Raw genomic sequence first — 13312 nt, 5'->3', positions numbered from 1 at the left:
TGCTCAGGAGGCAGAGGTGGGTGATCTCTGAGTTCCAGGCCAACATGATCTACAGAGCGAGTTCTAGGACAGCCAGGGCTACATAGAAAAGCTCTGTCTCAAAATAAAATAAAATAAAATAAAAATTCCCAAAGTCAGGTTTTGTGGCAGGCACTTTAATCCTAACACTCTGGAGGCAGAGGCAGGTGGATCTCTATGAGTTTGAAACCAGCCTGGTCTATACAGTAAGTTCCAGGACAGCTGGGGTTACACAGTGAGACCTTATCTAGAAACAAGAACAGCAACAAAAATATACACATCTCTCCCCCAAATAAAACACCCAGTCTGGAAGTTGCACTTGGGGAGGCACAGGAAAAGAGATACAGAATGTACACCTCCTATGCCTGGCTGGGTTAAATGTCCTGATTTGATAGTGACACTTCTCTGATGTTGGGACTCTACAAAGAGGCTTCTGGCTTTCTGTCTAGCCTCTAGGCTGATACCCCAACTAATTTTCTTGTCTTGTGAGGAAGGTTACGACATCAGGAGACGGTCCCTTCCTTTGGCCAGTCCTTCCTTAAGAAAGCTGTGGCTTGACTCCTCCCTGTTGCCGAGTCTCTGCACAGACATCTGGTTTCTGCAGTCTCAGGCAGTGGTGAGGAGAGAACTGGATAAAAAGGGTCCTCATTCTTCAGACTCACTGGCAGGCCCGGAAAGTGCTGAACTCAGGGAGCTCTGGAGAGGATGATGCAGACGTGGGCCTCTTTCGAGGCCCTGAGTCCAGGGTTGCCACTGAGTCTTCCTGAGTCATTTTCTTTGTCCATGGAGGAAAAGAAAAAAAAAAATTAAAATAAACAAGCAAAAAAAAAAACCAAAACAAACAAACAAACAAAAAAAACTTAAGTGGTTTTTGGTGGAAGGATCTGGGGAGTTCCTCCTGTTCCAAGCCCTCAGATACCTTCCCACCACCTCCCACCAACTCCCCAGATTCCAACCTTCAGTGGCTCTATTCCTGTTGCCTCCTCTCTGCAGAAGAGGGGGGACCAAGTATTGGGATTCTATAAATCCCACCCCTTGGTTACCTAGCAACAGCCAGGTATACCCCACCCCTCAGTTACCTGGCAATAGCCAGATATGCTCCACCCATGACCTGATACTATAAAAGGGGCTGCTTGCCCCCTCCTCTCTCTCTTGTTCTCTTGTCTCTGGCCTCTCTTGCCTCTCTTGTTCTCTTGCTTTTGCCCTCCCCTTACCTCTCCTCTTCCTCTTCCCCTTCCCTTCCCCCCCTCTCCCTGTGCTCATGGCCAGCCTCTATTCCTCTCCTCCCTCTCTGTCTGTCTCTCTCTCCCTCCCTCTCTCTGCCTCTACCACCCTCTTAACTCTCCCATGACTTGAATAAACTCTATTCTGTACTATACTGTTGTATGGCTGGTCTTTCAGGGGGACGGGATTCCCAACATGGGTTCCCCAGAGGCATCTCCCTTGCCCCCAGGCCTCGCCGCACTCTCTTCATCCTTTTCCTAACATTGGTGCCGAAACCCAGGACATCATCTTTTCACAGCATTGGTGCCCTGTGACTTTTAACAAACCAAGGCCAGAGCTCAAATCCCACTTTCATAACTTCCTAGCATCCTGACCTCACTTGAGTGATAACCTGTCTATGCCTCAGTTTCACATGATAATATCCATCTCCTAAGAGCACTGTGAGGCTTGAGAAAGAAATATACATGAAGCAGATAGTACATTCTTACCCACCCATCTGGGTTTCCCTAAAACCTTTCCAAACCTGAAGCCAGTCGATAAGGTGGGCTTGAGGGGCCCTCAGAGCTTTGGTCCTCCCTTACCAGTGACCCCCCCCCCATAAGATCCCTGTCTAGTCACAGTGTCTCTGTAAAGAACACCTCAACTCCTAGCACTCAGAAGGCAGAGGCATGCAGGTCTCTGTGAATTGGAAGCCAGCCTGATTTACATAGTGAGTTCCAGGCCAGCCAGGGCTACACAGGCTGTCTTTAAAAAGAAAGGAAAGCACGTAATGGGGTGGCTCTAATACCAGCACTTGAGAGACAGAGCAGGTAGATCTGAGTTTAAGACCAGCCTCTACTAAGTTTCAGGATAGCCATAGTATACAGAAAGACCCTGACTCAAAAAACAAGCAAACAAACAAAAAAGTAAAGAAACAAAGAAAGCAGGCCAGGTTCAGTAGCTACACATTTAATCCTGGCACTTGGAACATGGAGGTAGCAGAATCTCTGTGAGTCAGAGGCCAGCCTGGTTTCCATAGTAAGTTCCAAGACGGCCAGGACTACATAGATGGATCTTGTCTCAAAGCAAAAACAAACCAAACAAACAAGAGTCTGGAGAGATGGCCCCACAGTTAAGAGCACTGGCTGCTCTTCCAGAGGACAGGCTTTCTAGTCCCAGCACCCACACAGCAGTTCACCCTGTCTAGGGCTTCTGACAACGTTCACACGGACCTACTTGCAGTCAAAATACCAACGAACATGAAAAATAAAAACCCAATAAAATAATGAACTGAACTCCTCCCCATAGAGATTTCCAAGTTGTTGGATGTTAGTCTCTGAGAAATGGGACAGTGAACAGGCACCGGGCAGCTACTTTGTAGTCATACCTGCCAACATCACCGCTTTCCTTTTTAGAAGACTTTATCAGTTGTTCATGTATGAGAGTGTGAGTGTGAAAGAAAGAAAGAAAGAAAGAAAGAAAGAAAGAAGCTAAACCCAAAAGCAAGAACTGAGATATTTGTATAACTGTGTTTACAAAAGCCAAAAGTGTGGGAACATTCCAAGTGTCCGTCAATAAACATGAATCAGCAAAATGTGGTATATCATACTCAGAGACAAGTTAACATCATGGGGTGAAGTTAAGGTTACTCTGGGAAGTAGAACCAGCCAGTCACAAAAGGAGAAATAGTGTGTTCATATGGGAATAGGCAAATAGACAAAAGCAGGAAATAGGGCTAGAAGCTTTGGGTACGTGCCCAGCCCAAGATGTATGTGTGTGTTACAGTGTTTCATACAGCCCTGGGGCAGTGGGCATGACTACTACATATTGAGACTGTTTCAAACAAAAGTAAGTGAACCATGTGACTCATTTGTCAGAGTACTCCCATAGCTTACTCCCAGCCCAAGCACCACATAAACTGCATGGAGTGGTGCACACCTATAATCCCAGCACTTAGGAGATGGCGGCAATATGATTCCAGCTGCAAGATGATGCAAGTATTCAGGAGCATCCTTAGCAACATAGTGAGTTTGTGACCAGCCTGTCTGGAAATAACAATATTCAAACCAAACCAAGCAACAGCAGCAATAAAACAGCCTTAGGGGCTGGACAGTCCTGGATAGTTCAGCCCCCAAGTGTTGGGATGACACATTGGCCACCATGCCCAGCCATCTAAGTTTATCTGGACAGTTTGGGATTTGTCTAAGCTGAAGCCACAAAAGATGTAAATTGTGGCACTTCAAACACACTGGGCTCTCTCTGCCAGGCAGTTGCATCTCTACATTGTGTTTTGTTGGCTGTTTGAAACAGTGTTTCTCAGTGTATTCCTGGGTGTCCTGGAACTCAGTGTGTAGAGCAAAGCTAACCTAAAACTCAGGGACCTACCTATCTCTCTCTGCACTGGGATAAAGGTGTGTATCACTGTGCCCTCTGCGTTTTTGTTTGTTTTTTAAGATAGGAGAACTCAGGCTGATGGTCTTGCAGGTCAGGGCACTTGCTGCCACACCTGACTACCTGAATGTGATTCCTGGAGCTCACTCGGAAGGAGAGAACCAACTCTAAGTTGACCTCTGCCCTCCACATGTGTGCTGTGGCACTCCCCCACTACCCCCACATACACAAAACAATGGAGGACGGGGAGACAGAAACTCTGTAGCCTAGGGTGACCTGTAACTCACCATGTAGCCCACGCTAGTCCCCCAATCTTTCTAAGTCCACCTCCCAAGTGCTGGAATTACAAGTGTGAGCTCCATACTGAATTAAAAATAAGCTTTTCTTATTGTCAGAAAGAGACCAGAGCATAGAGTGTCACAGGTTCCACATAAGCCCCTGAAGGCCACCCCAAACCATCTCTCACCATCCTCAAGGGTTGAACCCAATCCAGTGACAATCCAGACCTGTGATCCCCTAGTTTGTCATAACCATCCCCAGGTTTATGGACAAGACCTAGTCCTATGACTCTGGGCATCTTTCCTGCCTTCAGTATCAGAGTCTGGGGACTCCCCGTGGCACAGCACCCTTCCCTTCTCAGCTGGTCGGTCCTCAGGAAACTTGACAAAAAGAGCAACTCACCGTAGAGATGGCAAACAGAGAGTTATCAAAGGACATGTCTGAAAGAGAGAGAGAGCAAAGTCAGTGCTGGTGGGTCTACTGCCCTGTACCCACCTGTCCTTGCCCATAGTCTCAAAACCCAAAAGTAACCCTGCAAAAAAGACTTGGGGTTCACGTTCCAGCATCCTCTCCAGATTCTTTCCAACTACTCTACAGGATGAGTTGTGAACATTTAGGGGGAGAGGCACAGCTCTTACTGTGTAGAACAGGCTGGGGGCCAGTGGATGAAGGCACTTGTAGCCAAATTTGTCACCTTGAATTCAATCCCCAGGACCCACTTAGTAGAAGGAAAGAATTGGCTCCTACAAGTTGTTCTTTGACACACATGCACTATGCCATGCTGGCTTCCCCGTGCACAGACATCATATACAAACAAACATTCAAATGCTGATCTCTAAAGTGGGCTAATAGCATGGCTGATGTCCAAGGACAGCATAGAGTTTGGCTGAGGAATTGAGGAAGCTTTCCTGGAGTGGGTGGGCATATACACTGAAGGGGGAGGGTGAGTGTTCTAGGCAGTGGATAGAGCCAGTGTGGAGGCTAGAAATGAGAACAGAAAGTGGGAACCCAACAGAAACAATGGGGACCATGTTTAGACCCCCAAAGCAACAAGAAGCCACAGAAAGAGTCCAAATAGCAACAGAAATTTGAAGCTTACTTCACCCATGAAAGCATCAAGGGACATGGATAACATAACAGACCTGTATTGGTGAAGTTGATCTGAGCCCAGCAAGATTCACGCTCTCTGCAAAGGGATTCAGAAGAAAAGATGCCCCATGAAATAGGACACTTGTTCTAGAATATCCCTGCTAGCAAGACCTGATGGGGATTGCTCTCAGCACTGGTACATCCCCTGCCCACAGTGAACACCTGCACACTGAAAGCACTCAACCCTCATTTCCAGAGCTGTCACACTGGGTGGCAACTCTCTGGCTATGAGGAGCCAGGGACAGCTCCAGGAGAAGTTTAACATTGAATCCCAATGAGAGTCCCAAAGAATGCCACTGCAGATATCTAGATTTCTGGGACAATATTGTGAGAGCCAGCAGTGAGCTGGCCTGGCCCCACGTGACTCAGCTTCAGGTTTCAGTATTTACATCTAGAAAATGGGTATCATCTGAACTACTGGGAGGAAGCGGTGAACATAAGCTTTATAGCATTCCAGTATACAGCAATGCTCAATAAATTATCCATGTTACATGTACCAGCCCTCCCACCAGAGGGCACTATGGGAAACGAGGCATTTACCCAGCTAGTGAAGTGCTCAATGATCACCCAGGGAGGGTCTCACCTCTGCTTCTGTAAGTTTTTGGCTTTAGCTAGAAGAAAGATGAACAGGCATTGGTTAGATGATTCTGGACCTGATAGCAGCTAAGTAACGTTGACACCCATGAAATCAAACGTTTCCTTGAGCCCTGTGGGACCCAGCCTTGGCTCATCTGCCACCAAGTACAGAAGCTGCTAGAAACAGATCTTTCCTTTTCTTGGCAGGGTTTCACAGTGTAGCCCTGGGTGTTCTGGAACCATGGAGACTAGGTGAACTGTTTCCTAGAGATCTACACGCTGAGCACAGGGATTGAAGGCATGTGCCAACTTGCCCACTTTCAGTTCTGTGTCACCCAGGCTGGCCTGAACTCACTATGTAGTAAAGGCTGACTTTGAACTCTTAGTCCTCTCCCTACTTCTACCTCCTAAATGCTGCAGTTATGGTGTGCCATTGTTTCTTTGAGGCAGGGCTCAGCCAGCTTGGTCTCTAACCAACAATCCTCTCATCTCTTCATCAGCCTCTTGAGATCTGGCATAACAGGTCTGTGTGACCACGTCACTCAATATGTTCCGGGCTTGTAAAAAGCATTTACTCTGTATTATGTATGTTCTTGCATGGGTGTGGGTGCACACACCATAGGGCATGTGTAGAGGTTAGAGCAAATCCTGTGGAGTCAGCTGTTCTACCATATGCGCCCCAGGGACTGAAGTTAGGCAGACATGCTTGGCAGTAAGCATCTTTGTCTGCTGAGCAATCTTGCTGCCTTTATTTCTGTGCTTGACTCGTGAGAAATGTATGTTCATTTGAAAACAAAAACTTGAAGCTACCAAATGTGGTACCTCCCTGCCGTACTCTCTGCAAACTGGGGTCAAAGCCAACCTGGTCTACATGGGAGGTGGGGGTCTCCAGACCAGCCTGGGCTGTGTGGTAAAACCCTGTCTCTTTTAAGCCAAATCCAAACAAACATCTTCAAAATTGTATAAACATGTAAAATTGTTTTTCTTAAAAAACTGTGAATTTCCTGCTAGATAATTTCCAACACAAGTCTGTGATCCCAGCATTAGAGAGGTGGAGGAAAGAGGATCGTGAGTTCAAAACCACTCTCAGTAATATGGCAAGCTTGAGCTACCCTGGGCTACATGAGACCTGTCAAAATCAGGGTTTTTCGGAGTCAGTGAGATGGCTCTTAAGGTAAAGATACTTGCTACCAAGCCTGATGACCTAAGTTGGATCCTGGGGCCCCAGAAGGTGGAAAGGAGAACTCAGTCCTGCAACTGCCACCTAGAATGAGAAGGAAGAAAAGGTGGAGGAGGAGTAAGTATTTTGAAAGGCATTTTCGTTGTTGCTAGGAGTAAAGGTAGACTGAACAGAGAGCTACTGTCTAAGTGCAGAGTTAGAGCAGTGGTTCTCAACCTCTATCTCCAAAAAGACTTACATTATGACTCATAACAGTAGCAAAGTTACAGTTATAAAGTAACAATAAAAATAATTTTATGGGGCTGGAGAGATGGCTCAGTGGTTAAGAGCAGTGACTGCTATTCCGGAGGTCCTGAGTTCAGTTCCCAGCAACCACATGGTGGCTCACAGCCATCTGTAATGGGATCCAATGCCCTCTTCTGGCGTGTCTGAAGACAGCTAGAGTGTACTTATATACAATAAATTAATCTTTAAAAAAAAGAAAATAATTGTATGTAATAACATAACAAATGTGGGCGTCAACATAACAAAATAAACTGTTAAAGAATCACAGCATTAGGAAGTTTAAGAAACTTTGGTTTAGAGAACGAAAGTTCTAGAAACACATGAAGGAGATGTGTGGAGATGGTAGAACACAAATGGAACTGAACACACCTTTGTTCCTGAGACAGCATCTCACATAGCTCAGGCTAGTCTGGAATTTGCTATATAATGAGGTTGACATTGAACTCGTAGTCCTCTGCCATCAGCTAGTTAAGTGCTGGAGTGACAGATGTGCCCACTATGCCTTTGTGCAGGAGAGCTGGACCTCTATAGATCCTTCTGCCTCAGGATGTGATGTAAAAACAGTCTAGTCTCTCTTGAGATTCTATATGTCACTCTCCTCCCTCCACCTGTCACCTCACTTCTGCTGATGCCCCTCACACACACACACACACACACACACACACACACACACAACTGCTGAGTTCTGGTGAAGGAATTTCCTAAACTGTCTCTGTGCCCCTGCAAACATCGAAGATAGAACCAGTTCCGGTGAGGGAGAGAGATGGTTCATGGTTAAGAGCACTGGCTGTTTTCCAGACCCATGTTCACTACCCAGTACCCACATGTGTAGGAGGCACAGAGGTCCTCCTGTCATGCTTACAAACGAGCATAGGGAAGCTCGGAATGTTAAACACACAGAGCTGTTCCTTCAAAGGGAGGGGGGTACATAACTTGTCAGCCCAGAAGGCTGGGAGCAGGTGCAGCCTTGTGACCTTTTGTACTTTGTGGCTGAGACCACACCAGGTCTTCCCTCAGACCCTTATCATGTATGAGCTTAGTTTTTTCAGTCAATCTATAGAACCTATCTTTTTGGAAAGTATCACATGTAGTCAAGCAATAGAACCCATCTTAATAGAAGATGTTGCATGTACTTTACAAAGACTTTTTGTGTCAAGTCTTAACCTCTATTGTGCACACGGGATTGAGCTAATTATCACCAGGAAAAAATTCACCAAATTGTGCCATGCTTAGTATGACTAAATAACCACTTCGGGTCCATGTTGCACCGAAGTGCAACTTCTTGCCTCCAGAAGATCCTTACTGACCATGGTGATCTCAGACACCTCACCTGCACACTCTCATCCCCATACTCCCCATCCCCCGCACACACAGCGGGCCACAGCGATCTGTAAGTCCAATTCCAGGGCATTTGATGTTCAGTTTGGCCTTTGACACTCTCCAAAAAGAAAGAAAAATCCAGGCGTGAGCAGGAGTTTAACATCAGCCTCTATGGCAGGATGGGGAGAGGGAGAGGAAAGGAGCTGGGCTTGGTAGCACAGCCTACACTCCAAGGGCAGAAGCAGAGGCAGTGGGTGGATCTCTATGGTCTCCAGACCAGCCTGGACCACACAATGGGTCTCAGGGCAGCTGGGGCTACACAAGAGGGAGATTGAGAGCTGTTATCTGGTTTGAGGCTCTCGTTCACCTTGCTGCCCATTCATTACCTTTTCTCACCAGCACTGTGATGGCCACCAGCCCCGAGAGGAGGACAGCTCCAGCCAGGCTCAGGGCGAGTGCCAGGATCCAGGTGGGGACTAGAGAGAGAAGAAAGAGAATCGGGCAAGTGAAGGAGCTTCAAGGGCAGGGGGCGTCTGGAGGTGCTTTTCTGGAGCCCTACCCTCACCCAACAGACACCTCAACCAAGCATCTCAGGTGCAGGTGGGCCTGGAAACTCAACAAGCCTGGCATGTAGGCAGTTGGCAGTCAGTGAGGACTTTTGCTGGGCCAGTAAAACGTGTTCCTTCTGGGGAGGTAGCCCCACCCCAAGACCAGATTACCAAACATTTGGAAAGTCCTGAGTTAGAGAAGTCAGAGCCAGCTTATGATACAGAATGACCTACACACACTCAAAAAACAAAACAAAAGAAAATGAGAGAGAGAAAGAAAGGTTCTAGGTTCCATTTTCAGTACCATCAAACACACACACACACACACACACACACACACACCCCACAGTATGTACATGGAAGTCAGAGGATATCTTGTTGGAGACGGCTTCTCCTTTCATCATATGGGTTGCAGAGATGGACTCATGTCATCATGCCTGTAAGTGCTTTTTTACTAAAACAGCTAGGTGGCCTGACAAACGGTTGTGTGTGTGTATACATATATATCATATGTGTGTATAGTTGTATATACATATATATCATATATATGTGTGTATATATAAATGTGTGTGTGTGTATATATATATATATATATATATATATATATATATATATATATATATATATATATACTTTGATATATAGATATATACTAAAAAAGGAGATTGAAGCTGGACATAGTGGCTCAAGTATCATAATCCCAACATATGGGAAGCTGAGGCAGGAGAATTGCTATGAGTTTAATGCCAAGGCTGTGTAGCAAGACCTTGCCAAAACAAAAGACATGGAAGTAGAAGGAGCAGAAGGGAGAGTAGTTGGAAAGATGAAGGGAATTGGGGGGTAAGAGAAGGTGATAAGGGGCAAATGAACAGAATACATATGCACACTGTGACAATGCCATAATGAAACCCGTCCTTCTGCACAGTTAATATGTGCTGGTAAAAACGCTATGGGCTGAGAGGAGGCTTTTGCAGTGCATTCTCGTTCCCACCGAGTCCGGAAGAGATTGTCCATTCCTCTCAAGCTGGGTTACAGGCAGCTGGGAGCCGACTGATGCGGGTGCAGGAAACCAGACTTGGGCCATTTTGAAGAAAAGTTAGGGCTTTTAAATGTTCAGCCATTTCTCCAGCCCCCATGGAAGCATTTTTAAAAAGAGCTCTATATAATCATAGCCCTTAGGAGTCTGAGGCAGGAAGATTACATTGAGTTTGAGGCAAGCCTGAGCTATAGTGTGAGTCCTTATCTCAAAAACAAAATTAAAAAAAGATATTTTAGGGCTACCAAGATGGCATGCTGGTTAGTGCTCTGTCAGCTTGGCACTAGGCAGAGTCATGTGACAGGCGGGAACCTTAATTGAGGGAAATGCCTCCACAAGATCAGGCTGTAAGGCATTTTATTTTCTAAATAATTTATTGATTTTATGCATATGGTTGATTGGCCTACATGTATGTCTGTGTGAGGGCGTTGGGTCTTCTGGAACCAGAATTACAGTTATGAGCTGCAGTGTGGATGCTGGGAATTGAACCTAGGTCCTCTGGAAGAACAGCCAATGCTCTTAATCTCTGAGCCATCTCTGCAGCCCCATAAGTCATTTTCTTAATTAATGACTGATGGGGAGGGTCCCACTGTGGGTGGGGCCATTCCTGGGCTGGGGTCCTGGATTCTATAAGAAAGCAGACTGAGCAAGCCATGAGGAGCAAGTTAGTAGGCAACACCCATCTATGGCCAATGCATCATCTTCTCCCTCCAGGATCCTGCCCTGTTTGAGTTTCTGTCCTGACTTCCTTCAGTGACGAACTACAGTGTGGAAGTGTGAGCTGAATAAACTTACCCTTTCTTCCCTAACTTTTGGTCATGGTGTTCCATCACAGCAATAGAAAGTCTAAGACAGGGGTTTAGGGTGAAAGGCACTTCCTACCAAACTTGTTAACCTGAATCCAATTCCTACATGGTGGAAGGAGAGAACAGATTCTCACAGGTTGTCTGTCCTCTGACGTGTACAAACACACACACACACACACACACACACACACACACACACACACACAATTTTTAAAAAGAAAATTTGGAGGCAGTAGAGATACCTAAGTGGCTAAGAGCACTGGCTGCTTTTCCAGAGGACTCAGGTTCAATTCCAAGCACCCACATTGTAGCTCACAACCATCTACAACACCAGACAGAGGATAAAACCCCTCTTCTGCCCTCTTTGGGCACTGCACACACATGTTACAAAGACAATAAATACATGCAGACAAGCTACCCATAGCCATGCAATAGAAATAAGTAAATACATTAGTTCAGTACTAATTATAGAAGAGATGTTTTAAAAGGCTTATTTTTCTGTGTGTGGGAATGACATTGGAGCCCCAAGATGTAGATGTAGAAGCGCTCGGCAGGACTATACACCATGAAGGGAAAGTTGTCCTTAAAATAAGTCAAGGAAGGAGAGCAAGAAGGAAACGATGTTTGTTTGAGACAGGGTCTCACTAGGTCTGCCTTTTAATTCTAGCTGGGTCTGATTCCACTGTGAGCTGCCTTCAGTGGGGAAGCCTTTTTGTGGGGAAGCGAGTTTCTTTTTCATTTCTTTCTTTGCCCCCTTCCCCTTCCAATAGGGACTTGTGTGCCCCAGGCAGCTCCCAAACTTGCAGTGTACCTTGAACTCATGATGCTCCTGCTTCTAATAGGATGACAGCATGTGCCCCTAGTTAGGGACCAAACCCAGGCCTAGAAAGTGGAACCACACCCCATGCCAGATTTGTTTTGTTTTTGAGACGAGGCCTTACTTTGTAGCTCTGACTTGCCTGGAACTCTTTGTAGACCAGGCTGGCTCTGAGCTAACCTCTGCCTTCTGAGCACTGAGGTTAAAAGTGTTCACCAAGTGTAGCTCCCTTGCTCCCTTTTTTTGTTTTTGTTTCTACGTTTGCTTTTTGTGTTTTTTGAGACAATGTTTCTCTGTGTACCAGCCCTGGCAGTCCTGGACCTTGCTCTGTAGACCAGGCTGGTATTGAACTCATAGAGACCTACCTGTCTCTGCCTCATGTGTGACCTTCACCCAGCTTTCCATGTTTTTTTAATTTTTAATTAATTGATTACTTATGTAGTTCATGTCATCCCAGTAGTTATCTGTAGCTCCAGTCAGGGCACTAAAGAGTCAGTAACAGCCAGGCAGTGGTGGCCTGTGTCTTTAATCCCAGCACTCTGGAGGCAGAGGCAGGTGGATTTTTCTAAGTTTGAGGCCAGTCTGGTGTACAGAATGAGTTCCTGGCCATACAGTGGGCTCTGAAGACCACCGAGAACTCATCTCTCAGGATGGGAGTTCCATGGCAGTGTGGGACACATGTGACATCCCAGCAGTGGAGAGTCGGAGGACCAGTAGGACCAGGGGCTCATGGTCATCCTTGGCTGCACTGGGGGTGGCCAGCCCAAGCCACACGAGTCTCTCTTAAATTGTTTTTAAAGGAAAGAATGAACATTTCACAAGTTCTTGTCTGCAAAGGACTTGGATTCCTTTCCCAGGACTGAGGTAGTGGATGGGGATCTGGGGACCTGGTGGGTCAATATGTCTTCACCTGGGGAATAGGTTTTGTCATTCACCCTCTGTGGCACAAGGGCCACTGTCTTCTTTTGGTTGCAAGACCTACAAGGCCCTCCTGATAAGAAAAGGGAGCTCAGGCAGGGAACGCTGCTCTGTCTTTCCAACCTGCAGATCCAGTGGGCAGCAGGGTCCTTTTGTGGGATGGAACGGGGTGGGGAGGAAGGATCGTCGACTAGATCTAGAAGGCTTCTTCCTCACTCTCAAGGATGACCTTGGATCTCTAATCCTTCCGCCTCCACGTCCCAAGTGCTAGGATGACAGAGGCCCACCACAACACCTGGATCTTCTGTTTATTTATTGAGATAGAGTCTTCTATGCAACCAGACTGGCCTCCAACTCACGGCAGCTCTTCTGCCTCAGCCTCCAGACTGCTGGGATTCATGTTTGTGCCACATGCCTGACCTTGCTCCTTAAGCCAGTTTTGGAATTATATGTTTCTTTATGTTGGGCATGGGGAGGCGGTATATTTGTGGCACAGCATGTGTGTAGAGCAGAGGTCGGAGGACAACTTTTGGGAGTTGATTCTTTCCTTACAGAATCTAAGGGGTGAGCTCAGGCCAAGCCATCAGGCATGGGAGCAAGCTGCCTCCAGCACAACATGCACGGCACCCCCTGGTTTTGTCTGTTCAAGGGGCTTAGCTGCCTTTCACTTACTACACAGATACTAAGCAGACTCTTCCTATCCCCGGGGCTCCAGACCCATAAGGCAAACCCATCCCTTTATCCAGAAAAGAATACAGGTTGGAGGACTTCCAGGACCCCTGCATG

The 13312-nt window shown here is 46.6% G+C and overlaps 1 protein-coding gene across 2 annotated transcripts in view; it reads right to left on the bottom strand.

Moving 5' to 3' along the window:
* Positions 1-354: 354 nt before the first annotated feature.
* The window catches only part of LOC308430948 (protein HIDE1), a 34043-nt gene continuing 21085 nt past the window's right edge, over positions 355-13312 (bottom strand). For both annotated transcript variants that reach the window (XM_080930229.1, XM_080930230.1), the window contains exons 4-8: positions 8788-8877; positions 5624-5651; positions 5034-5077; positions 4294-4331; positions 355-793 (exon numbers count right to left, since the gene is read on the bottom strand). In XM_080930229.1, coding sequence (XP_080786355.1) covers positions 677-793; positions 4294-4331; positions 5034-5077; positions 5624-5651; positions 8788-8877 — 317 coding nt within the window. In that variant the 3' untranslated portion in view covers positions 355-676. The remainder of the gene's footprint in view (positions 794-4293; positions 4332-5033; positions 5078-5623; positions 5652-8787; positions 8878-13312) is intronic.

The sequence above is a fragment of the Micromys minutus genome, assembly GCF_963924665.1.
Source record: "Micromys minutus genome assembly, chromosome: 16".
NCBI lineage: Eukaryota > Metazoa > Chordata > Mammalia > Rodentia > Muridae > Micromys > Micromys minutus.
The sequence above is the reverse complement of the archived record's forward strand: the minus strand, read 5'-3'. Positions and strand labels throughout refer to the sequence as shown.